At 33.2% G+C, this 26,917-nt stretch overlaps 1 protein-coding gene across 2 annotated transcripts in view; it reads right to left on the bottom strand.

Moving 5' to 3' along the window:
• POU6F2 (POU class 6 homeobox 2) overlaps window positions 1-26,917 on the bottom strand; it is a 455,705-nt gene that overhangs the window by 407,074 nt on the left and 21,714 nt on the right. For both annotated transcript variants that reach the window (XM_006925339.1, XM_006925340.1), the window contains exon 2: window positions 22,988-23,098. In XM_006925339.1, the coding sequence (XP_006925401.1) occupies window positions 22,988-23,005 (18 nt within the window). In that variant the 5' untranslated portion in view covers window positions 23,006-23,098. The remainder of the gene's footprint in view (window positions 1-22,987; window positions 23,099-26,917) is intronic.

Raw genomic sequence — 26,917 nt, 5'->3', positions numbered from 1 at the left:
TAATACATTGGTCATTTGTCTCACAACTGAGGAGTCCATGCTCTTTACCACTCCAAGGGCAGGAATCTTTGCTAAAGAATTTAGACAGAAGATGTGTGTCACAAGAAAACAAGCCTAGGATTGGACGAAGTACTCCCAGGAGGCTCTGTGGTTACAGCATTTTCAGCTGTGTGTGGCTGAGATTTCCCCTGCACTGTGTTAAAGTGGTTATTAAAAAATATGGCCTGTGTGGTAGCAAGGTATTTCAGGGACCTCAGAACATGCTGAATATCCTGTATCTTGTAATATCCAGATAAAACCAAGCAAACTCTCAGCATGGCAGGCTTAACTCTGAATTTCCCTGTACCTCATGCAAGTTTATGTCAGACTTAACAGCAGGATAGTTCCTTTGGGAATAAAAACCTCTTCTAGGAGATGCACTACTTTCTTCCTTGGACAAAGAAGGGGAGTAAAAGGATTGACATGTTAAACTCTAGTAAATAGGTGTGATTCATGCATATGAACCTCGTTCAACTGAATGTCCACATATCTTATAGGAATTACATCCACTAGTATCTTTCCAGGGATGGGGTTTGTGCCAACAATTTTACTGACTGCTTTCTTTCCTCATTTCATCAAATAATGCTATGTTGACACTCATTCAGGTACAACAGAGAGTAACTATTATTTCTTTTGGGCATGAAGAAGGACTCCCTGTGATTACAATCTCTCCCACCATCTGGCCTTTGTGATGTTTTCTGACCAAAAGGTGTAAGAGTTCCAAGAAGTGAAGTCAAAGTTTCACCATAAAGTTCATCATCCAATGCTCACTAGTAAATAGTATGTGACAGGAAAGTTTGTGGGGCTAGCCAATGAAAATAAGAGCTCCTGGTATCTATAAACATTTTGAGGAAATGCTTTTTTAAGCATTCAAAATAGAGCATTGATCTAGAAATCACAAGTAACAACCTTTTTGATTCAAAAGTCATATTCGACTATTGAAATATGAAAACTAAAATTTCTACGAGTGAGGGCTTGTGATAACATGGAGTCCTGTATCTAACTTATCATATAACAAGTACAATTCTAAGGAAGCTAAATGATAGGAAGGAGGGACTTCAGCCCCTTTTTAACGAAGAAACAAGGGCTGCTTAGTAAATAAAGTACTGATAGAGATATAGAGTAAGTGTTTTGTTACATGCTCTCGTATCCACATAGGAATCTTAAAATGTTTTCTTTGCTATTGTTTCAGTTTGTATTCTAAATATGAATAGTATTATTAGCATCAAAAATTATTCTGCTGACCTTAATAATTGTCCTTTACTAAACTTCTAATAAAATAGCTACAGATAATTTTTCTAAAATCAACATAACAGTACGTTTTGGCCCACTTCTTAGGCAACATCATGAGCTGACAGTAATTTCCCAAGGCTTTGGGAAATTAAGAAGTTCTTCTTGTCCACCTTTGCCTATGCTATGAAGCATTTTTTTGGTACAAGGAAATGATCTCAGTGGTCCAAATGATTGTTGTAAACAAAATGGAAATTATCCCATGAGTCTCTTTGGGCCAACTTCCTCAGTTTGAGGAAGAATCAACTTTTGTTCTCTGGAGATAATTGAGAAAAACAAGCTTTAATAAATGGCCCTAGATAAACTCTATGGCTCTCGAGAGTATCATTTCTTAGTTTTCTTTTTTTCTTCTTCTTCTAATCTCTTTGTATTAAAATAATACTTGTTATTATAAGTATTATTAATAAGTAATAATATTTTAAAAACACATGCTTACTGAAGACAATTTGGAAAATAAATATATGAATTAGAAAACATATATCACCCACAGTCATACTACTTAATATATTTCTTTAATACATACAAATTTGGTATCATATTATATATTCTATTCTATTTCATTTACTTAAGGTTATATTGTCACCATTTTACAAAACTCAATATTCCTCAATGATAGCCCCATAATGACTATACAATATTTAAGTTAATTATTGTATTACGGCTAGATATTTAAGTTATTTACAAATTTTAATACTTAAGGTGACTGTGAGCATCTTTTTATGTATATGTTTTGTCTGCATCACTATTATCATGTAATAGTTTCTAATGTAAAAAATTACTTCACCTAAAGTTTATAGAAATAATTTTAAGAATTTTAGTCAAATTGTCTTGACTAAAACATATGATGTCAAATTGTTTTCCAAAAAGATCTAAGTGCCTTGCATTTCAACACCCTCTTTTTTTAACATCTCTATGTTTTGTCAGTTGTTTTAATTTCTGTAAATTTCTCAGATAAAGAACAGAATCACATAAATTTAATTTTCTTCCTTTAATTTTTGGTTGTGCCTAGACACTTTTTCACATGTTGATTATTTCACGTGCTTATTATTTCTTTGAACATTTTCTACTCTGGAGTATTCTTTTTCTTATGTCATAAATAACTCTTTATAAGAATGATGCTAACCCTTTGTCATATTCATGCAAATATTTTCAGGTTTTCAGTTTCTCCTTGAATTTTGTTTATAGCATGTTTTGACTTATAGAAGATTTACACCTTTATTTTAGTTTAGTATCTCTCTTAGTTTTTCACTTTTTTACCTTCTTCCAGGCTTATTTATACCAGGGAAAATTTCTTCCTAAACTAGTAGCAAATAAGTATTCTCTTATTTTTTTAATTCTAAAATTTTTATATAATTTTTTCTATTTAACTATTAAATGAATCTAGAATTTATTTTGGTGTACAATGTGAGCTAAAGTTCTAACACTTTTGAAACAGATATTCCATTAAGCAATGGTTCTTGATGAGCTCTTTGGTCCAGAGATATGGGCTTTCTTTATACAGCAAAGAGATCTTCTGTTAGAATATAAATCATGAATACACTTCACTTGGCTTCCAGGATGTTGTCTTTGTCAGGCTCTCCTCTTAAGTCACTAGCCACTCCTTCTGAATCTCCTTTGCTGTTTCTAAGCATTCTAGGGAATTCTTGAGGAATATCAGTAAGGTATAGATTTGATTTGTGTAGCTTCTATCCTGGCATCATTTTTTTTTATGCTTTGAGAGCTCAATTCATGACCTGTGCTTATCAGCTATTGGAAGGGAGCAGGATCAATACTATTTTTGATCTAATGAAGATTTTTAATTCTGCTGTAACAGCAGCAGTGTGTCTGTCCTATTTCCCCCAGGCTTTTCAAGTCCTATTTTCTCATCTTGAGGACCACTTGAAGTAGACAGCCCTAATTCTAGTTTCTGGCTTTCATCTGCCTAGTGTGACACTGCTGTACTGAAGTAGAGGGAATGTAATAACCTCAGTCCTCATGGACAGCAGCTGCAGTGCATTAAGTCTCTGAGAGAGCATATAGGGTAGCCTCTGTTGCCCACTTATTAGAACTCATGCTTCTGAGATAGCAGCACATGGTGGGTGAAAGCTCTACATATACTTCTTGGCAGCTATGTCCTACAAAGTGTAGTAGAAGCTGAACTCCAACAGTTGGATTAACAATGATAGTAATGGTTATTGGATGCTTATACTGTGCCCAGTGTGTGACTCCCTGTCTTCAACAGTCCAAGGATATAGACATAATTTACTACATATTGTTCTACTTAAGTTTACCCCGCATGTCATATTGTTAAATCCAATAGTCAGTTCTCAGTTCTTGTATGACTTGAACTTCTAGCAGCCTTTGACACAATCAATCACTCTCTTTTCCTTAAAACCCTCTTGGCTTCCAGAACACTACGTTCATCATATGTCCCTTCTACCTCCCAGGTTTCAGAAGTCTCTTTGCAGGTTCCTCTTCATTTCCTACCTTCTGAGCACTAAAGTGCTCTAGAACCTTTTTCTTTTCTATCAACCCTCTCTCCTTTGGAGACCTTACCCAGGCTCTGGCTTTAAAGCCTACAATACGCTGACATCTCCAAATACTTAATTCTAGCCTATACATGGTTTTTAACTTTGAGTCTCAGACATTCGACCACTTAATCAATATATTTCCACTTAAATATCTAGTAATCTTCACTTGTCACAAATGACTGCTTTTCACCTCTCCAAACTTGTTCTTCATATAGGCTTCCTGTTCTCAGCAAATGGCAGTTTCATCCTTCTAGCAGCTCAGGCCAAAGTCTTTGGGGTTGTGTTTGACTCATTTTTCCTACATACCACATGCAATCTAGCAATAAATCAAAATGTATCCAGAATCCAAACATTTCTCACCAACTCCAGCACCTCCACGTTGACCCATGCTACCACTCACCAGGGTTATTTTAATAGCCTCCTAACTGGTCTTCCTTCTGTCACACTTGCCAGTATATTGTCAACAAAGATCCCTTGTTCATGTCATGTCACTGAATAAAACACTCTGATGACTTCTCAGTTTACTCAGAGAAAAAGCCAAAGTCCCTGTAATGGTTTAGAACGTATACAACCCAGACCACCAGACCACCTCCACCTTATCGTCTCCTATTGATCTCTCTGATCTCTTGCCCTGGTCTCTTTGCAATTCCTCTAAAGGCACCTAGCACACTGTTATCTCAGAGTAATGACATCTACTGTCCCTCTGTCTAGCTGTTTCTCCACAAATAACCAAATGGTGCCCTTTTCCACACTTTCACATCTCTGCTCCTGTATTACTTTTTTTCAAGTAGGTTAATTTAAAAGCAAATTAAACATAACCAAAGAGAGAATTGAAGTACTAGAAGACAGAGCTAAAGAAATTTTTTAGGATGTGGTACAGAGGGACTAGCAGTAGAAAAATTTAAAAGTGAAGTTAAGAGACATAGTGGATGCAATGATAAGGTTCTGCTTTCTTTTAACAGAGTCTCAGAAAGAGAGAATAAAGAGAAATCAGGGAAGGCAACATTTGAAGAGGTAATAAATCAAAAATTTCCAGAAGTAAAAGTGTGAATTTACAGATTCAGGAAATGTAACATTTTCTGAAATAAAGAAAAAAAAAAAGAAATGTAAAACTGGACATATTTTAGTAAAACTGCAGGGACAAAAAGAATTATCTATCTATAAAGATTATCTTTTAAGGGTAGAAAGAGACATTTTAGTTAAATACAAATAGAAAATTTACCATCAACAGATTTTCACTATTAAAACTTTAAAAAAGAAAAAAACGTAGTTTAGGGAGCGGAGTGAATTGAAATGAAAGACATTACGGCAACCATTTAAAATACTAAACACACAAATCCAAGCAAACATTACCTATATGAAACACTGATGACTAACTTGCACAGTGTTAAAAAAGACAGAATCAAAATATGGAACAACCAGGAACATATAAGTTTGGATAAGAAGTGAGTGGAATTACATTTTTTAATGTTCTTTTATTATTTCTTAAAGATGTTAAAATATTTAGCTTTAGGCCTTTTTAAGTTAAATATGCAATATAGAAATATCTTTAGAAAATGGAAATAGAGTGTAAAAGTTATAAATCACAAGAGGGACTATGAAGCAGAGATGAGAAATAAAAAGGACCACTCAAACATTCAAACTGTTTTTTAAAAAAAGGTTAAAAAAGAGAGAGAGAGAGAAAGAGAAAGAAAATGCATAGAGAAAGTGAATAAAAGGGAAGATGAAATAAATAATTCCAATTGAATGTACAACCTCAAAAATGTAAACAGTTTTAACTCATTATTTTATAAAGAGATTCTCAAGCATTTTAAAAATCAGCTATATACATGAGACATATATAAAACATAAAGATATAAAATATAGAAAGGTCAATATAAAAGCTTAGAAAAATATATGCCAGACATGTACTAATAAAAAGAAATTAAGGCAAACTATATTAATTCAGATAAATAATCTTTAAGACAAAAATTAGTATTAGAGATATCACTAGATAATGATAAAATATTTTACTCATCTGGAGCTAAAACAATACTAAACATATGCATGTAGTCAACATTGCCTAAAACTATGTAAAGAAATAACAGTACTGTAGAGATATTTTAAAATCACGGTGGGAGATTTTAATATAGATCACTCTTTTTTTTTTTTTAATGCTATGACAAACATACAAAAATTAGTAAGAATACAGAAAATATTAAAAGTATAATGAACAAACTTGAGATAATAGACCTGTATAGAATCCTGTACCCAGTAATAATAAACTAAATATTCTTCTCAAAAACATGGAAGAGGAGAGTGATATCACAGGCATGGTGAAGTGAGAGATGTCCCCAGATTCTCTCCACTTGAAACAACAGTAAGCTGAACATCTAAAACTCAACAAAAAACATCCAACCTGCACACAAGCATATCTGAGCAAGGAATCTCCAAATAAAAACTACCATAAGTCAGAACTACAGGAGTTGGGCCGTAGACTGGGAGAAACAAAGAAGCTGCATCTCGCATCTGGAGTTCTCTGTAGAAGGGAGTGGCGGAGGGGGGGAAGAAGTTATGGCAGGTTCCCTGAACAGCCCTGCCTGAGAGAGCTGTGAGCTCCGCAAAACAGCAGTGCCCAGGAATGAGGGCAGAAAGCAGAGAAGTGGGGACAACAGAGTAACAACAGTTGATTATTACCAGATATGGTTGCAAAACACAAGACTGAACTGCAGCCCCCACCCCCCAACCCACAGAGACCCTGCCCCCATATTTTCCCAGACCAAATGCAGCAGAACTCCAGGGGAATCTGAGCAAACGCTACTGAAAATGTTGCTAACACTAATAGGGATATACAAAAACTGAGAGAATTGTCTACTAGGAGGCCTACATTACATAAAATACTGAAAGGGGTCAGCTCACCTAAAACAAAATGACAAAATAATACATAACTATTAGTAAGGCAACTAGCAGGCAAATAGAAGCAGAGTAGTGCAACCCTTATTAAGAACAGGGCATTATAAGGTTAAACAATACGAAGAGATTTGCTATTGCAAGATAATAATGAACATTCAGCATCTATAGAGACAAATTGAGACAACAATAACAGAAAAGGGGTGAATTCAAAAATCCAAATTCACAAAAGGGAATGGAGGTAAGGCACACTTAGAAGAAAGTGGATGAACCCAAATAAGCCCAAACCAAGACAAACTATAATTAAAATGCTAGACGTTAAATACAAAGAGAGGATTTTAAAAACAGGAAGAGAAAAGCAGTAACCTACAAGGGAGTACCCATAATACCGGCAGCTGATTTCTCAAAAGAAATATGCAGGATAGAAGGGCCTGATACAAAATAGTCAAAGTGATGGAAACCCAGGATCTACAACCAAGAATAATTTATCCAGCAAAGCTATCATTTAGAATTGAAGGACAGATAAAGTGCTTCCCAGACAAAAATAAGCTAAAGGAATTGACCACCACCAAGCCAGTATTACAGGAAATGTTAGAGGGACTTCTTTAAGAAGAAAAAGATATATATCAAAAATAGAAATAAAGAATGGTAATAACTACATTCCTATCAACAAGTACCTCAAATAGAAAAGAATTAAGTGCTCAAACTAAAGATAGGGTGGCTGAATGGTTAAGAAAACAAGACTCACACATATGCTGCCTACAAGAGACTCACTTCAGATTAAAAGAAAGGGGATGGAAAAAGATATTGCCTTGAAGGACCTAGAGGGTATTGTACTGAATGAAGTAAGTCAGATAAAGACAAATACCGCATGATTTCACATGTGGAATCTAAAGAACAAAAACGACAACAACAAAATGGAAACAAACTCATAGATACAGAGAATATTTTGAGGGCTACTAGATGGGAGGAAGGTTAGAGAGATGGTGATAAAGGACAAAGGGATTAAGAAGTACCAATAAATAGTTACAAAATAGACATGGCAATATAAAGTGTAGCATAAGAAAAATAGTTAATGATGTGGTAATAAATATGTAAGGGGGAATAAGGGTACTAGATTTAGTGGGGTGATCACTGTGAATGATATAAAACTCTAATCAGTATGCTGTACAACTGAAACTAATATATTTTATATGCTAATTATAATTGAAAAAGCTAATTGAATTGTATGATATAAATATGAGCAACAAATTGTCTATTATATTTCAATAAAGCTGGAAGGAAAAACATCAATATGAAAAAAATTTATTTTCATCTCCATATTTTTGGTAATTTTAACAAAATCTAGCAAATAACTCATGGCTCAAAGGAGAAATAATAATGGACATTTTAAATACTTAGACATGAATTATGGTGACTATACTATATACTAAAAATTGTGGGATACAGAGAAAGTAGTTCTTCTAGGGAAAGTTATAGACAAATGTGTATATAGGAAAATAATAAAGATCAATTATTAAGGATCTATACATCCATTTCAATAGTTTGTGAAAAAAAAACAACAGAATGAATTCAGATAGTAAAAGAAAAGAGCTAATAAAGATAAGAAAGTTAACATTTTTATTATTAAATTTATTAAATTTATTGGAGTGACAGTAATCAAAACAGCATGGTACTGGCATAAAAACAATGGAACAGAATAGAGAGCCTAGAAATAAATCCATGCCTATATGCTCCTTTAATATAGGACAAAGTAGGCAAGGATATACGATGGGGTAAAGACATTCTCTTCAATAAATGGTGTTGGGAAAATTGGATAGATGCATGCAAAAAAAAAAAAAATGAAACTAGATCACTTTCTTATGCCATATACAAGAACACACTCAAAATGGATTAAAGACTTAAATGTAAGACCCAAAACCATAAAACTTCTAGAAGAAAACAGGTAGTAATCTCTCTGATATCGCTAGTAGTAATTTATTTTTGGATGTATGTCCTAGGACAAGGGAAACAAAAGAAAATGTAAACAAACAGGACTACAACAGATTAAAAAGGTTTTGCACAGCAAAGAAAATCATCAACAAAATGGAAAGACAACCTACTGAATAGGAGAAAATATTTGCTTACAATACATTCAATAAGGGGTTAATATCCAAAATATATAAAGAACTCATACACTCAAAAACATAAAACAAACAATTCAATTAAAAAATAGGCAGAAGATCTGAACAGATATTTCTCCAAAGAGGAAGTACAGATGGCCAATAAACACATGAAAAGATGCTAAAGGTCACTAATCATCAGAGAAATGCAAATTAAAGCCACAACGAGATCTCACTTCACACCTGTCAAAATGACTATCATCAATAAATCAAAGAACAAGTGTTAGTGAGGATGTGGAGAAAAGAGAACCCTCCTATACTGTTGGTGAGATTGCAAATTGGTACAGTCACTATGGAAAAAAGTCTGGAGGTTCCTCAAAACATTAAAAATGGATCTACCCTTTAACTGAGCAATTGCACTTCTGGGTATTTATCCAAGGAAAATCAAAACAATAATTCATAAAGATCTATGCATCTGTATGTTCATGGCAGCACTATTTACAATAGCCAAGACATGGAAGTATCTTAAATGATCATCAACAGACAATTGGATAAAGAAGTTATGGTTCATATATACAGTCGAATACTACTCGGCCATAAAAAAATGAAATCCCACCAATCGCAATGACATGGATGGACCTAGAGGTTATCATACTGAGTGAAATAAGTCAGACAGAAAAAGATAAATACCATATGATTTCACTTATATGCAGAATCTAAGGAACAAAAAGAACAAACTAATCAAAAACAGACTCACAAATGTAGAAGACAATCTGGTGACGGCCAGATGGGAGGAAGGTTGAGGGCGCTGGGAGAATGGAATGAAGAGTTAAAGAAGTACAAATTAGTAGTTGGTAGATGATCACTCAGATGGGAAACATTACATAGAGAATGCAGATAGCAGTAATGTAATGGCTAAGAGTAGAGCCAGAGAGAAAGAGTAATCAGAGGGCTCGTTTCACAAACTATATAAATGTCTAACCGATATACTACATACTTGAAACTAATAATAGAATAAAATTTTTAAATAGTTATAAGAAAAAATTTATTGTGGTGGCACTGGTTAATAAAATTATATAGGTTTCGAGTGTACAATTCAATAACATATCACCTGTATATTCCATGTTCACCACCCAAAGTCAAATCTCCTTGTTACCATATATTTGACCTCTCTCCCCTTATCTACCTCTCCCACTCCCCGCTTTTCCTCTGGTAGCCACTAAACTGTTTTCTATGTCTATGAGTTTTTGTTTTTGTCTTGTTTGTTTCTTGCTTTCAGTTTTATATCCCACATATGAGTGAAATCATATGGTTCTCAACTTTTTCTGTCCGACTAATTTCGCCTAGTGTGATAATCTCAAGATCTATCCATGTTGCCACAAATGGTAGTATTTCATCTTTTTATGGCTGAGTAATATCCCATTGTATATCTGTACCACATCTTCTTTATCCAATCATATATCAAAGGACACTTTAGTTGTTTCCATGTCTCAGTCACTGTGAATAATGAACATCGGTGTGCGTATATCTTTACAGATTTATGTTTTCAAATTTGGGGGTAGATACCCAGAAGAGGGGTTGCTGGGTCATATGTAATTCTATTCTTAATTTTTTGAGAAATCTACATACTGTTTTCCACAGTGACTGTACCAATTTACATTCCCACCAGCAGCGTCTGAGGGTTTCTTTTTCCCAACAACCTCTTCAACACTTGTTATTATTTGTTTTGTAGATATCAGCCATTCTAACAAGTGTGAGATGGCATCTCATTGTGGTTTTGATTTGCATTTCCCTAATATCTAGTGACATTGAGCATCTTTCCATATGCCTGTTGGCCATTTGTATGTCTTTTTGGGAGAAGCATCTGTTCAGATCCTCTGCTCATTTTTTAATTGGATTGTTTGTTTCCTATTGTTGTTGAGTTGTATGAGTTCTTTATATATTTTGGATATTAACTCCTTATTGGAGGCATTGTTTGCAAATATCTTCTCTCATTCAGTTGATTGTCTCTTTGATGGTTTCTTTTGCTGTGCAGAAACTTTTTAGTTTGATGTAGTCCCGTTCATTTATTTTTTGCACTCACTTTCTTTGCCTTTGAGATCAAATTTATAAGATCTTCTCTAAAATCAAGGTCCAAGAGTTTAGTACCTATATTTTCTTCTTTTCAATTTATTGTTTTGGGTCTTATATTTAGGTCTTTGATCCATTTTGAGTTAATTTTGGTATATGGTGACAAGTAGCAGTCTAGTTTCATTCTTTTGCTTTGTGGCTTTCCAATTTTCCCAGCACCATTTATGAAAGAATCTTTCTTTTCTCCATTGTATGTTTTTGGCTCCTTTGTAAAAAATTATTTGTCTGTATATATGTGGGTTTATTTCTGGGCTCTCAATTCTGTTCCATTGGTCTGTGTGTCTATCTGCCAATACCATGCTATTTTGATTATTGTCACTTTGTAGTATAATTTGAAGTTAGCCAATGTGATACCTCTGGCTTTGTTCTTTTCTCTCAGGATTGCTTTGGCTATTCAATGTCTTTTGTGATCTATACAAATCTGATGATTTTGGGGGTGCTATTTCTTTGAATAATGCCATTGAGATTTTTATGGGAATTGTATTAAATCTGAATAATGAAATCTGAACAAAAAAGATCAGCTAAAATCGCTCCTTTAAAACCTAATAAATACTCAGATCTCAAGCAAGAATGATCTAGATAAAAAAAGAGAATGCATAAATAAACCATATTGTAAATAAAATGGAAGTACAGCAACAAATAAAACAGATATTGAAAAGGCAGAATTGAATGAAAAATATATGCCAATGACTATTTATTCTTAGTCAAAATAGAAAATTTCTTGGAAAACAAAACTTCTCCAAAAGACTCAGAAAGAGATAGAAAACTTAACATGTCCTATTTAGTATTAAAAAATCGAATCTATAATTCTAAGTCTCCACCACACACACACACACACACACACACACACACACACACACACACACACACAAATTGGCACAGATAACTATACAGATGAGACTTTAAAAAAGTCATTCTGCTCTTTAAACACTGTTTCAAAGAATAAAAAATAAGAATATACTTCCAATCTATAAAGTCAGTAAAACCTCAATACCAAAACCAGAGTAGGATACAGGACAAAATATAGTTTGTCTAATATACTAGACAGGCTAATTTCATTCATGAACAAAGATGCAAAAATCCTATAAAAAACAGAATCTAGTTGTGTATAAAAATAACACATCATGACCAAGTCACATTTATCCCAGAAATGCAAGGATTCTTTAATATTTTAAAATCTATAAAGGACATTCAATATATTAAATAATATAAGGCAATTATACAATTATTTTAATGTATTCAGAAAAAGCATTTAACTTAAATTCCACTATAAATATAAAATGTAAAAATAAAACTTTTTTAGGAAACTAGGAATAGAAGAGAATGTCTTTACTATTTTAAAGAAGTCCTATAACAAACTTATGAGAGATATCATTCTTGAAATGGCAAGTACCTCTAAAGTGAAGAACAAGTGAAACATTCTCATATCACTATATTTATTAAATTTTAGTATCAAAATCTTAGTGTCAAAGAACACAAAACCAAAGGAATAAAAGATATAAGAGAGAGACTAAACTTTTTAAAGTTTATTTAATTGTCTTCATAGAAAACCCAGAAGAATATAAGGTAAAATATTAGAAATAGAAACAAGATGACTGACTTATGACAAGATGATTGATTTATGAGCAATAGATCAACAATAATAACTAAGTTAAAAAGGGTACAAATAGTTGGAAACTTCTATTAAAGAAAAAGCAACAAAATTACAATGTACCTAGAATAAATCTAAAAGATGTATCAAGACCTGTACAAATAGAACTGTATATATTTTCTATAAATACATATAAACTATTATAGAAAGATATTAAAGAAAACCTATATACTTAGGAGATACACTATGATCATTGATTGGAAAACCCAATCGCATAAAGATGTTAATTTTCCCATTTTTTGAAAAAAGACTTTCAAATCAAAATGTCCCACAAGTATCAAGACCTTTATAAAGCAGTAATAATTAAGACAGAATGGTAATGACCAAATCAAAAGCTGAGAAACAGACCTTCACATATATAGAATTTTAACCTATGACAGAGGTGACATTGCAGATTACTGCGGAAAAGATTGTGTATTTTATAAATATTTCTCAGGATATTGGATTATCCATATAGAGAAAAGATGAAATTGGATTCCTGTATTCAGCAAACAAAATTAATTCCCAGTGGATTAAAGATTTCTATGTAAAAAGCAAAATTTTTTAATGTTTAAAAAATATAAAAGAGAATGTTCATAAAACACTGAGGTTGGTTAAGATTTCTTAAGCACGACACTAAAAGAAGCAAACATTAATAGTTTTAAAATTCATTTTATCTGCATCAAAATTTAAAAATTTTCCCATCGAAAGATACCATAAAGTTAAAATATGAGACAAAAACAGGGAGATATTTTTAGAATGCATACTATAGACAAACTGTTGGTATAATAAATATATAATATGGGAAAAACTATAGAAAGTGTGGGCAAAAAAACATGAACAGACTTTTCAAAGAAGGTAAAAAAGGAACGGTAAATAAATGTGTGAAAAGATGCTTAACCCCATTAATATTCAGAGAAATGCAATTAGAGAATGAGATACATTTTTACTCCCCTGAGATTGGGGAAAATTAATAAATTTGATTACACCAAGTTTTGGAGAAGATGAAAATCGCTAGAGACTCTATTCCTACAAATTTATATTTGTAAGAATATAAATTGGGCTTTTTATTTGAAATTAGCGTTATCTTTTAAATTTGAACATTCTTGTTCCCAAAGTAGAAAAAAACGTCAAAGAACACAAAACAAAACAAACCAGCACATGTAAATAGATGGAGGCATGAAATAATAAAATACCTTCAGAAAATTCCAGAGAATTGTGTAAACTTTTTATGGATAGAGCACAAGGTGTATATTAATGGGGGTAGGGAAGGAGATGTGATTAGCGACATTGGCAAAGAGACAACTCATGGCTGGCCATTTTCGCAGTACTTTGTCCTGCATATCAAAATTTTTCAAGCATTTTCAGTCATTAAACCCCTTGCAATCAAACTTCCAAAATGTAAAAAATCATAACAGCAGAACTGCTCTAATAGGATTTAGAAAACATTGGTCCAGGGAGGCACACTCCCTCCTTGCTCTCCATGGAGGTCCCAAAGGACATATCATAGTACTCCCAAGGCTCAGGCACAGGTTAAAAAACAGCCCTTGTGGGCAACGAAATTTTGAGCTCTGTAGTGCCACACTCTTAATCTACATTACAGAAGTATCATAGAACATCAGTGCAATTGGACGAGGGCAGAAAGCCTAATGAGTGTTCTTAGAGTACACTTGCTCAGTGCACAGTAATAGATAGGATTTCTGGAAAGATATCCAGTTGTAATATCAAAGGTACCCAATGTTTTTGAAAGAAGCCTCAAAGGTCTCAAGCATACAAATATATTTCCTATTACTCATTTAAATTGCTCAAAGCACTCTGAAAATACTATAATCTTCATAAGTGGTTTACTTATATTGTTTTCTGTGCTGTCAGGAAAAAATTGCTTATGTCTTTTATTAATCCTAAGCAAAACCTACTTGATACCACTTTCAATTGCCAGAAAGTTGGACAGTCAATTGGAAAACAAAAACAAAAACAGAGAAAAGAGCAGTCAATTGCCTAAATTCATTCCTGAGTATCAGATGAGGCACTTGACTTCTGTATCTTAGTTTGACAATATCTAAAGTAGAAATGAAAATATCTATCTCCTTACATTTCAACATGGAGTCCTCTATTGTCATAGTACAAATATAACACATCTTTTTGGAAGAGTATTAGTCATTATAATATTGAAATAAAACAAGTGATTTAAGTGATAATTTAAGTTTTGTATGAAAAAGAAAAACACGAAAGAATTTTTAGAGCCTTAAATCATCACAATGTCCTAAATGGAAATCTTGGCTCTTTGACTGACTTCTGGACCTTTTTTTTTTTCTGGCTTTAGTTTCTCTACCTGTAAAGTGGGAGAAATACCTACTTGTCAGACTTTAGTGAAATAATATGTAAAGTACATAGAATGGAGCCTGCATCACAGTAAGTGCTCAATAAGTGGTAGATATAGCATAATATAAAAAATAGAAGACTTTGTAAATTTATAAATTAGATGGAAAAATTTCCCAATAGGGCCATCCCTTAAGAAAAATAGAACATTCATTTTGACCTTTATATGTCAACCTAAACCAGGACTTCTCAACCACAACGCTAATGACATTTGAGACTAGATAATTCTATATTGTGAGGAGGCTGTCCTGTACATTGTAGGATACTCAGCAGCATCCCTGGCTTCTACCCACTAGATGCCAGTAGCAGCTCGACCCGCCCAAACTGCAACAAACAAAAATGTCTCCAGATGTTGCCAAATGTCCCCTGGGGGACAAAGCATCTTAAACATGATATGAAAAGCACCAACCATAAAGGAAAAACTTGGCAAATTGGACTTTATCAAAAGTTAAAATTACTGCTTTTAAAAACTTTTGTTCAAAAATGAAAGGCAAGCCTGAGACTGACAAAAAATACTCATGATAAAGTCTAGCATGCATAATATATTTTAAAACTTTTGCAAAACAATTATTTTTAAAAAGTAATTTAAAAACTGGGAGTGGAGGGGAAAGACTTGAACAAATACTTCAAAAATCAGATATACGAATGGTCAAGAATGGGCGTTTGAAAAGATGCCCAACATCCTTAGCCATCAGAGAGCTGCATCACAAAACTGTAGGAGACTATCATACACCTATTAGAATAGCTGAAGGTAAGAAGGTCAACCATACCGGTGCTAATGAGGATGTAGAGCAGCTGGACTCTCATATACTGCTGTTGGGTGTGCAAAATGGTACAACCATTTGGAAAGCTGGCATTTTCTTATCAAGTTAGACATATACCTACCCTATGACTTAACAAGAGCCCAAGGAGAATAATGGGAACCAATCCTAAGTATTTACCCAACAGAACTGAAAACATGTCTGTGCAAAAACTTGTATAGGAATGTTTATAGCAGCTTATTCATAGTAGCTCAGAACTGGAAACAACCCGAAAGCCTAAGAGATAAATAGATGAACACCGTGGGTAATCCCACAGAAGAATACTCTTCAGGTAGGGGTGGGGAAAGGAAAAGAAAAACAAAAAAAAAGTAAGAAAAGTAAAGTAAAGAGAAAGAAAGAAATACTGATACGTGCAAAACCACGAACGAATCTCATAAACATTATGCTGAAGGAAAGAAGCAAGTCATAAAAGAATGTACTCTGATTCTTTGTCGATGAAGATTTACAACAGAAAACAATTAAACTGTGATGACAAAATCAAAACGGTTGTTGCCTCTGAGGCACTAGGGAGCTTTCTGTGTCTGTCTTGTTTCTGTTCTATGTCTTGTTGAGTAGTGGTTACACAAACACACACATGTGTCAAAATAGATTGAGATGAACATCTGTGTAAGGGGATAATCAGGCTGAGCAATCAGAATTAATACCACAGAAAAAAGTGAATGTAGGAAACTGGAGAACATTAAATCTCCATTTCGGTGAATTTTGAGAAGACATTTTATACAGGAAGAAAAATGAGCAATCAGCACACACACATACAAAAAAAAAAAAAAAAAAAAAACGATTGACAAGTGACAAAGAAGACAAATTAGTAAACTGGAAGGCCGGAGAGGAAAAAAATGCAGAAAATAACAAATAGAGGATATCATAAAAGAAAAGAGACAGAGCAGAGAACATGGAAGAAAAGCATTAATCAGAGATATAACCATAAAAATTTTCCCTGAGTTGAAGAAAGTCACAAGTCTTTATACCTAAGAGCAATGCAGGATTATTTTTTAGGGGTCGTTCTCTTGATATATCCTGACAAATTTCTGAATTCTAAAAATGAAGATAAAATCCTGAATATGTATAGAAAAAAGAAAGAAAAAGATCACTTTCAAAAAAAAAAAATGCTGGAACTGTGGGTTGTCAGAATTGAATTTTAGATACCAATATAAAATTTTAAAAAATTGTTGCCAAATTTTATTTGTATGAGTAAAAAACTTAAAGTATCATTATTTACTATTGCCATCATCTAATATCACCACAAGTAAGCAGAAAGGAAATGTCAAAATTATAAGCAGGCATTCCTCAAAAAACAGCAGTATATACATATATACCTACAAATATACGTTGTTCTTATTTCTTTATTTCTTTGCAGATAAGTCAAAATATTTTCATAGAAGAATATCCAAATAAACATTTAGAACTATAATAAGATTTCTAGAAATCTTTAGCAAAATGAACTATTTTCCTGGAATTCTATTCTTATGGAAATCATCATTTTTGTATCTTTGAATGCACAGATTGAGATATGACATCTATATGTCCTTTGTAAAATATTATTTGAGGAAGATATGAATCAACATAAATGTAATATGATGCAAGAGATTTGTAAGATACAGGAAATACTTTGTGAATAAGACAAATAAAATAAATATTCAACCTAAGAAATTGTTAACAATATGGTTCTGAAGCTTAATCAATTATGAAGAAAAGATTCTTTAAAGAAAAAAAATTGTTTTTTATAAATTCTGTATCTAAAATGTCATATACTTTCAATAAAATATGGCAAATTGGGGTGGAAAAAATGATTACTAAAATTTTTATCCTAGGATTACAAAAAGAGGCTACCAATACAATTTAGATCTTACTGTTAGGATAAATATATATATTTGGTCATGTATATTTCTTAGAAAAAAATAATTTCACCCAGTAGCACAAGGGAAATAAGACGTAGAACTTCCAAATCAGTAAGAAAAAATTGATTACTACAAGGAAAAATAGCAAAAGAAAGAAAACCACAAAACATAAATATAGCAGGTAAGACCCAAGCCAAACAATCTATTAACATAACAAATGGAATAAACTAAATTTCTCTATAAAAGACAATGTCTAAAATTGTGGTTAGAAAAGAAAGGAAAAACCCACCCAGAGGCTGTTTAAAAGAACATTTTAACTAAAACAATAAGGTAAGGTTGAAGATAGTTGAAGCTATGATAACGAAATGGAAACAAAAGAGAAGCAGGTTCATGGCTATATTCCAATCAAAGAATAGCTGAAGCAAATGCATTAAATGGGATATTTCATATTCATAAAAAGTACATTCTGCGAAAAAATATATCAAAACACTTTACACATCAAAAAAATCTCAAAATACATTAAACAAAAACTTTCAGAAAATGGCAGAAACTGCGATCTTAAGGGAGATAACATATTTCTTTCAGAATGTGACAGATTAAGTAGACTTAAAATATGGAGAGTACTTCAATAACACAATTAAGGAGTTTGATTTGTTGAAGAGGAAGAGTAAGAGAAAAAACATTGTATCTTCTAGATGTAAATTTTTTTCCCCAAATTTTCATGGAATAGTAATGAAAAAGAGTCGTGGATAAGACTGCAAAGAACATCTCAATAAATCCTCAAAGCAGAAATACAAATTAGGCCACACTTGATCCTCGATGTCATAATTGTGGAAATTAACACTACTGCACAGAATTTGGAAATGAAAGAAATTGTATCTTTAGCAGGCTAAGAAAACAATATAAGTGACATTTGACTGTTACATAAGAATATCCTGAGTAGATATTTGAGTAGCTTAAGTAGATAAATATTATTTATTCCTTTCTCTTACCATTCTGAATATTTAATCTCACAGCATTATAAAAAGATTTCATTATTTAATCAGGGCTTGAATGAAGGTGTCCCCTCTGATCATTGTCGACACTTTTTTAAACAGAATCACTAGCTTGCAGAGTGAGGATGGGATCCCATAGTGTGGACCAACTTTCTTTTGGGATCTGGAAGGGCAAACCCAACCTGCTCACCTGCTCCTAGTTCCACACTTCAGGGAGTGAGGTCTGACATAGTTAAGCTTCAAAGGACAGCCATGATAGCAATATGTAATAATTATCCTACTCCTTCATTCATAAATACCAATAGACTATTATCAGATACTTGAGAAAAATCATAGCAAATAACCAAAAGAATCAAGAAGGATAAGCCTCCATTGAGGCTGAAGGAAAAATAAATCATTCAGGGAAGAGGAGGTAATCTTAAAATAATTTTAATTTGTTTTATGAGAGAGATTCAACAAATCGTTTTATCCATAAAACAAAAACGGGTTACAATGGCAAACAGAACAATGGTTTGTAAAAATTCAAAATGTAATTCTTGACATTTGAAAGGCTTAATAGAATACTAGATAAAAAAGTCAAAGAAACTTTTCATGTCTTGAAAAAAATGACAAACAGAATGTGAAAGATTCCAACACAATCAGTCCAGAATACCAACATTAATTGTAGTCCCAGAAAGAGGTAGCTAAGAAAAGGAATGTGAACAATTCATCAAAGACATAATCCTAAACTTAAACGAACAACAAATGTGTCTTATTTTGAAAGATTCTATCTGGTGCTAAGCAGAAAAAAATGGGAGGAAACAATCTACACACATTATTTTAAAATTTCAGAACACTGGGATTCTAAAGATCCTAAAAGTTTCCAAAGAGATTACAACATTTATCTTCAAAGGAAGAAGAATCAAATTGGTTTCAGACATTTCATAAGAATACTGAGTGCCAAAAAACATTGGAGTAATGTCTTCAAAAGTTCTGAGTGAAAATTATTTTGAACCTAGAATTCTAGTTATCAATCAAGAGTAAAGACATGAGTTATTCTTGGACATGCAGGGATGCACAAAATATACCATCGATAGATTTGCTCTAAAAGAATTACTTGAAAATGTACCCCAACAATAACAGCATCAAAAATAGAATTCAAGAATGAAGGAAATATGAGATTTAAGAAACCATGAACCAAATGAGGCATCAAAATGAAAGGAAATTCCAGAAGATGGCCATGCAGTAGATTTTGAAAGCCAGACTGAAACAAAACTTGGAATCTTGGAACTCTGAATAGAATGTGTCCAAGAAGCAAATGAATTCTAAATAAAACATTTCTTGGTAATGAAAGGGAATCTTCTTTAAGAAAAGGCATATTAAAATATTTAGAAGTAAAAATACCTTGCTCTATTTCCCTCCCCACTTCCAACTTTTATTATTTGTATTTCTACTTTTAGTGACACTGCTTTAAAGACATATGATTATATATCTTAACCTATGAAACACTCTATTTTGTTTTATAGTGAGTATTTCAAATGCTGGAATTTTCAAAGCCTCTGAGGTGAGAGCATGTGTGGCATGTGTGAGGAACTGCAAGAATGCCCATTGTGGCTACACCAGAGTGAATGAGAGAACAGATGGTAGAAGATGAGGTCTGCTGGACTATAAGGAGACAGGGACCATACTCATCATATCCCAATTCCTAGTACTGTACTTGGCTCGCAGGAGGGATTCAATAAATATTTGTTAGTTGGATGAATTAAAACATTTTTTACAGTAAATCAAAACTCCTTGATCACAGAGACCATGTGTTTTTACCTTTATCTTCAGCATTCAACAAAATGGCTACCACATAATAAAGCTGAACAAATATATTTTGATTAATTGGTGAATGAATAAATGAATGAATGGAATGAATGAAAAAACAAATAAATGAATAAGCAAATTAATCTTTTTCTTAAAAGCAACTTCCACTTCTGAATTAAATCTTTTTCTACTTTGTGTCATGAGAAGAGGGTTAAGCATATAGTCAGACCTACGAGTATGATTAATAGTCATCATAATATTTTTTTAAAACACAAGGAGAAAATGAATTTTAAAAAAAAACAAGAAATCCAAATCTTTTTAAAATTCTGATTGTCAACAAAATAGAATATTCTGACACTATTATTAATATTTTTAAATTCAATGTTGTTATTTTTTAATCCATAAGTAAAGGCTAAATAAACTATCAGGAAGGAAACAATAATTTATCCTCATATGTCATCCTTTTGTCAAAAGGCTCTTGAATCCCACTAGCAGAAAAAAGGGGTCAATAGCAGAAGAAAGAAGAAAACAGCAGCTTCATGGAAATAATTCAGCTTTTGCCAAAAAGAAACTAAGAACTAGAGAGGGCCCATCATTTATTAAACCAGAGATATTTTTTCATTGCTTACTGTGAAAAAAAGTTCTCTAACATTTGTGAGAAGATGCTCTAAATCACTCTCAAAGTTCAGAAAAGGCCAGGAAAGAACCAGGAAAATTTAAAACAAACAAACAAATAAACAAAAACAAAATCCTGCAGTTTTCTTTCCCAGTCTAAGCAGCAGCAAAAAGTAGAGAGTAACAACAAAAATAAATAAATAAAAATAAATCAACCAAGTATGAAAATTCCATAATTCAGCTTTGTCTGAATCCATAAGATTTCACACACATTTTAATGGGATTCATCGGATGCATTAGGACTTGCTCTGCACATAGACTTGTCATAAAACTATTCAATAATGCTGTCTTCGCATTACCCAAGGCATAGAAGAAAGATTTTTAAACATTAAAATGTGCTATACAATGTTCAAAATTTTATTTTTATAAAACAAATTTTATCTATTTATTTTTCAGTATGTTCACCTTCATTTTTATAGTTATAATAACTACTCTTGTGAAAACATGCTTTTCCAATCAGCTAGAAGAGAACTCTATGCCACCTGCCATTTCCACAGGCACATCTGAGATAATATTCACTTCAAGCAGTTTTACTGAACCACTGGCTTTGGGCTGTGCTTCTCTGAAAGTTCTGCTGCTAAACACTGGTTTTTAAATAACTACTTGAAGACATTCCCAAGAGATATATAGTTAACAGTCCCGTAATGAGTCTCTTCTCCTGGCAAGAAAAGATATTTTCGCCACAGCCATATTTGATTTTCTGGAAAATCTATAGTAGCCTAAGCTTCATGCCTGAGCCAGTATAAGCTCATTATAAACCTATAGTTTTTCTTTTTGTAACTCACATACACTCTCCCCCATTGCTCTAGGGGCGAAAAATCCAGAAACAAAGTAACTTGACAAGCTGAGTACATAAATTAAGTGCATAAATTCTTTACAAATAGGGCTCTCGATAGTACATATAAAGCACAAATAGTAGTTCTACAGCACACCCAAGGAGTTCATTTCTAAAATGAATGAAATGATGCAGGAAAGATGACATTTTAGAATTGTTTTCCCCACTTGTTGACTTATAGCAGCTCTACTCTCTTAATGTTTTTAGACACATGCTGTTATTGGAAAGAGAGGGACAGGATTTTACATACAGGCTGCCTTCTTTGCATTACGGAGCACTGAAATATTACTTTCATGACAAAATCAAAATCAGTTAATTATATTATCCCTAAGGTTCTAAAACTATACATCAAGACATTCTCAAGAGTTGTCTCATTTTAGAGAAGCATATATCGAATAAAAAGAAAAGAGAATTAGAAAGCTGGAGATAAATTGTATTCCTAGATCCATCAGCACTGGCCTAGGTCCCCCTTAAAAAAGTCTTTTATGCCTTCAAGACAGAATATATTCAGTTAAAATTTTCTTTCCACTTTCTTCATAAGAAAGCTATGAGTATCACTAGCCTAATGGCCTAAAAACACTTTGAGTTTTCCTGATAGATTATGTAGAAGTACAAGTGTAAAGTAATACTCAAATATCTACAGTATCTTTCCCCATAATACCACACACTATCCATCTATCTTATTTTTTAAATGAGATATAATAATAAGTAAAAATATCATAAAAGATCATGTATATGCAGTCTTTACTTAGAATATAAGTTCTAATAGTCAAGTATATAAATAATATGTACTCAGTGTAGGTGTTCAGTAAAATAAACTATAATATCACCCTTGGATACAGGACTAACCAAAGGTGGGAACAGGTAATGGATAAAAAATAATTCTGGCATAAAAGAAATTTAATCTTTTGGAGTAGCAGCAGATCAGAACAAAAGAGGATCTCACTCATTCAACTAAAGGAAACATGATGATGCTTCTGCTTGGATTTATGCAGTAAACTCACAGATTACAGTTTTGTGGAAATTTTCCTATTGGTAGGAATTCTGAAAAAAATCAACAAAATACCTGAAGAAGAGCACTCATTTACCACTTCCTCTTGGTTCATTATAAGAACATTCTCTCAGCATCTTGGTAGTAAACAGGACACAGGGTCACACAACCCCAGAGAGTTCATGCCTAGAAGAAAACCCCAACATTTGGTTTAAATGATAGCATTGCAAAGCAAACTCAGCTGAACGGGCACATGTACTTTTGACAGGACTTGGCAGATGAAACACTAAACAAGTGAGTTCTAACTCTCCATTACCATAGATCTTCCCGAGAGCTATATGGAAAAAAAAAAAAAAATCAAACCTAATGTCAGTCCTCTGACTTCATCTCAAAATAAAAGAAAAGTCATTTTGAAGATGTGCTAGATTAGTTCTGTTTTGTTTGTAACAAATCTTGGAATCTACTAGTAATCTCAGAATCGACTAGGATGAAGAATTTAGAAATGTGATCAGGTATAACATATTTATGAATGTCCTGAATCACACTGGACTCCTTGCCCGATATCATGACCCCAACAACACTTAAAAGTTAGTACAGCAACCCCCTCCTTTAGGAATGATTTTTCAGATGGAAAATTTGTTATTGTACATTCTACAATTAAATGTTGCTTCGGGTCTCCGACAGAGATTAATAAGTATTAAATTGTGTGCAGATAGCTGTTTTCTGTAATGCCTATTTTGCCACTTAATGCCATGATGTGACGAAGAGGTACAATTCTTTCTGAATATAAACATAAATTTGCAGAGTTCTGATGGATACTTTAGAAGATAAAGCCACTCTTGGCATTATTATAAATGGTTGGCTTTAGGAAAGTATGTGCAAAGCAAAGAAAATCTCAAAACTCAAAACTGAACAATAGAGTTGCCCATTCTCTCACATTTACAGTTAGTCAACAATGGATCATATTGACTTCAGGAGTAAAACAAAAACAAAAGCCCTACCACTGTAGGTGACGATAACACATGGCTACCAACCAGACCTGCACACATGTTCTTCCCTTTCCCCCAAAAGCCTTCATAGTAAATATCCATGCAGACAAAAGCCTCCATTTCCTACTGCTTTTGAGTAGTGTGGCAGGAAGTAGTGGTCGCTGCATTTGGGAGAAATAGCAACTGCAGACACACAGACACTGAGACCCATGCCACAATGTTCCAGTGGAAGGCATACTCTGAGAAATTTTTTAAATGTTTTCAACACATCAGCATGAAACATCGACCTAGTTGGAATCACTTAGATCTAAAGCAAATGCACTGATTGTTTTCACAGCAGGTTTTTCTTCATGGAGCTGAAACAGGGGCACTGGCCAGGGTTGTATGGAAAGGTTTTCAGCCCCCTGCCTCGGTCTGCTATAGCCTGTGACACAATCAATACCACAGTGAGCAGCAGAGAAAGCTCAGGGAAGATTATGAAGATGAGGTTAGTGACAGAATTACCTTACAAGATTTGTTCTTTCTCTCACCTTGAATCTCATCTCCCTCAGACCTAGATGGAACACAATCAGGGCACAGACCAAAAATGAGAGAAGGACAAGGGGTGAAGGACAACCGGCATTATATGTGATGAGAACCTGGGCCATTGTGTCTTTTTACATGTTATAACCATCAGACAAGGACAGATCCTAGAGTACATCAGGGACAGGTGTCACTGATTATTGTGAAAATAAATGCCAGCATCTCTTGCAGGACCTGGCACACAGCAGGTGCACAATAGTTGGCAGCCAAGATTATCAGTATCCTTTTATTACTATCAATACAATTACTCCTCCTGTTTTTACTTTTTTACCTCAAATAGGTACCATTCATGTAAATATCATATATAATAAGTATCGTTGACACTTGAAAAACAGAAGTTAGGGGCGCCAACCTCCCCCCGCCCCCCTGCACACGCACACAGTTGAAAATCTGTGTATAATTTTGACTCCCCCAAAACTTAACTACTAATAGCCTGCTGTTGATCAGAGGCCTGATCAATAACATAAACAATTAATTAACATATTTTTTTATGTTATATGTATTACATACTATGTTCTTAAAATAAAGTAAGCTAGAAGAAGGAAAATGTTATTAAGAAAATCATAAAGAAAAGAAAATGACATTTACAGTATTTATTGAAAAAAAATCTATATATAAGTGGACCCGTGCACTTCAAACCATGTTGTTCCAGGATTAACTGTATTCACTTTCCATTTAAAACTGTGGGATGGGATTCAGACAGGACCATAAGTGTTTTAAGTGCCCTCTGATCAATCAATTATTTATTGAGGGCCAATTCTGTGCAGGACTGCTAGTCCACAAGTTTTCTTCTCCCAAGCCAGGGGTCCAGGGATGCCTAAACGATTGAGTCTGTTCATATATTGAGTTTGTCCTGTAGCTTAACAGAGGAACTGAGGTTAATGCAGTCAATTCTTATTCCGTATGTCCAATAAGCAACACAAGCTTCAGGAAACCCTTCTGCTGTTTGTTAATCATATTGAACTCTCCTGATCAACTGCACAAAGTTGACAATGTGTCTAATAATCATATTAACAATATGTCCAAGCTATAACTGCTTAGACAATCCGTTAGTTCAATCCTAAATTGAGATTTCTTTGTATTTCTCTAGAGTGTAGACAGTATATAACATGTGTCCAAGAAATTTAAAGCTATTATTTGCTCTTATTTACTTAAGCCACTGGGTGAACATAGAGAAAAATAACATGTTCCAGGTCTAATTATTTTCACCAAAACAACTAAATGAAAACTTACCTAGGTCATCTTGTTCTTTTTTAAAAACTGTAATGTTTGTCTATGTCACTTTAAAGGGAATACATGGTCATTGAAAAATTAAGAAACATAATTCCCCAAACCTAGAAATTAACACTGCTATAAGTTTGGTTATTTATCTTCTTATTTCCTACACATGCATTTTATATTTTACATATTACTATCTTACTACATAAACTAATTTTTTCACTTAACATTATACATTAAATCATAAGCTTACACCTAGGTCATTAAACTTCTTTGAAAACAAAATTTTAATGTTACGTAATTTATGGATTTACTTTAATACATTTAACCACTCCCCTCTTTTAAGATATCAGACCCTCCCTTTTTTGGGTGTGAGTGCTAACATAAGCAACATAATCTGTTCACCTAGATCTCTGATTACTTTCTAAATTACTAGAATTATGAGGTCAAAGGCCAATACAACCTATTGTTTTGTTTGTGGTTTATTTCAGAAGTAGCCACTTCATTGCTGAAAATTTAGAATTTAGGAAAGGCAAAAAAATTTTCTCAAAATAATGCATTAGTAAGAGATTAACATCTTAGTGTATCCTTGATGGTCCTTGCATACATATATAAATATTTAGATACACATTTTGTATTTTTGTATTATAAAATTGAAGCAAGTAGTACATAATGTGTTATAACTTGCTTTTTCTAATTAACAGAATATCTGAGATTCCTTTTATGTCATTAAAACTTCCAAATTTAAAAACAAAAGATAAACAAATTGTGTTGGTTTTTCACAAGTGTTCTCCATAGATAATGGATAATACTGAGTATAAATGCTAGAACCCAGAAAATTTTAAAGCACTGTGTCTGTTCATTATTTAACATTAATACCTAATCCTTAATGATTCCCTCATATTTATATGCTAAAGCTGTTCTGGCAGGAAAGGGAAGGGAAGGAAGAGAGGAAGAGCATGGCAGGGAAGGAGAAGCTAGTGCTTTGAAGAAACTGATCAAATCAATGAATTAACAAAACAGCAGGTTTAATGCCCTAAAATGTTATTTCCCCCCTGATACTTGTAAAGCATTGACCTTAAGGCAAAACCAGTACTATATTAAGAAACTGGTTTCAAAACACCTGAATTTTGCCTAAAGAACTGAGTAATAGCAGTCACTTTGTTTTTTTCTAGAATTCATTATCTAAAAACACATATACATAAGTGCTAGAAAT

This window comes from Pteropus alecto, unplaced genomic scaffold (assembly GCF_000325575.1).
Source record: "Pteropus alecto unplaced genomic scaffold, ASM32557v1 scaffold109, whole genome shotgun sequence".
Classification (NCBI taxonomy): domain Eukaryota; kingdom Metazoa; phylum Chordata; class Mammalia; order Chiroptera; family Pteropodidae; genus Pteropus; species Pteropus alecto.
The sequence above is the reverse complement of the archived record's forward strand: the minus strand, read 5'-3'. Positions and strand labels throughout refer to the sequence as shown.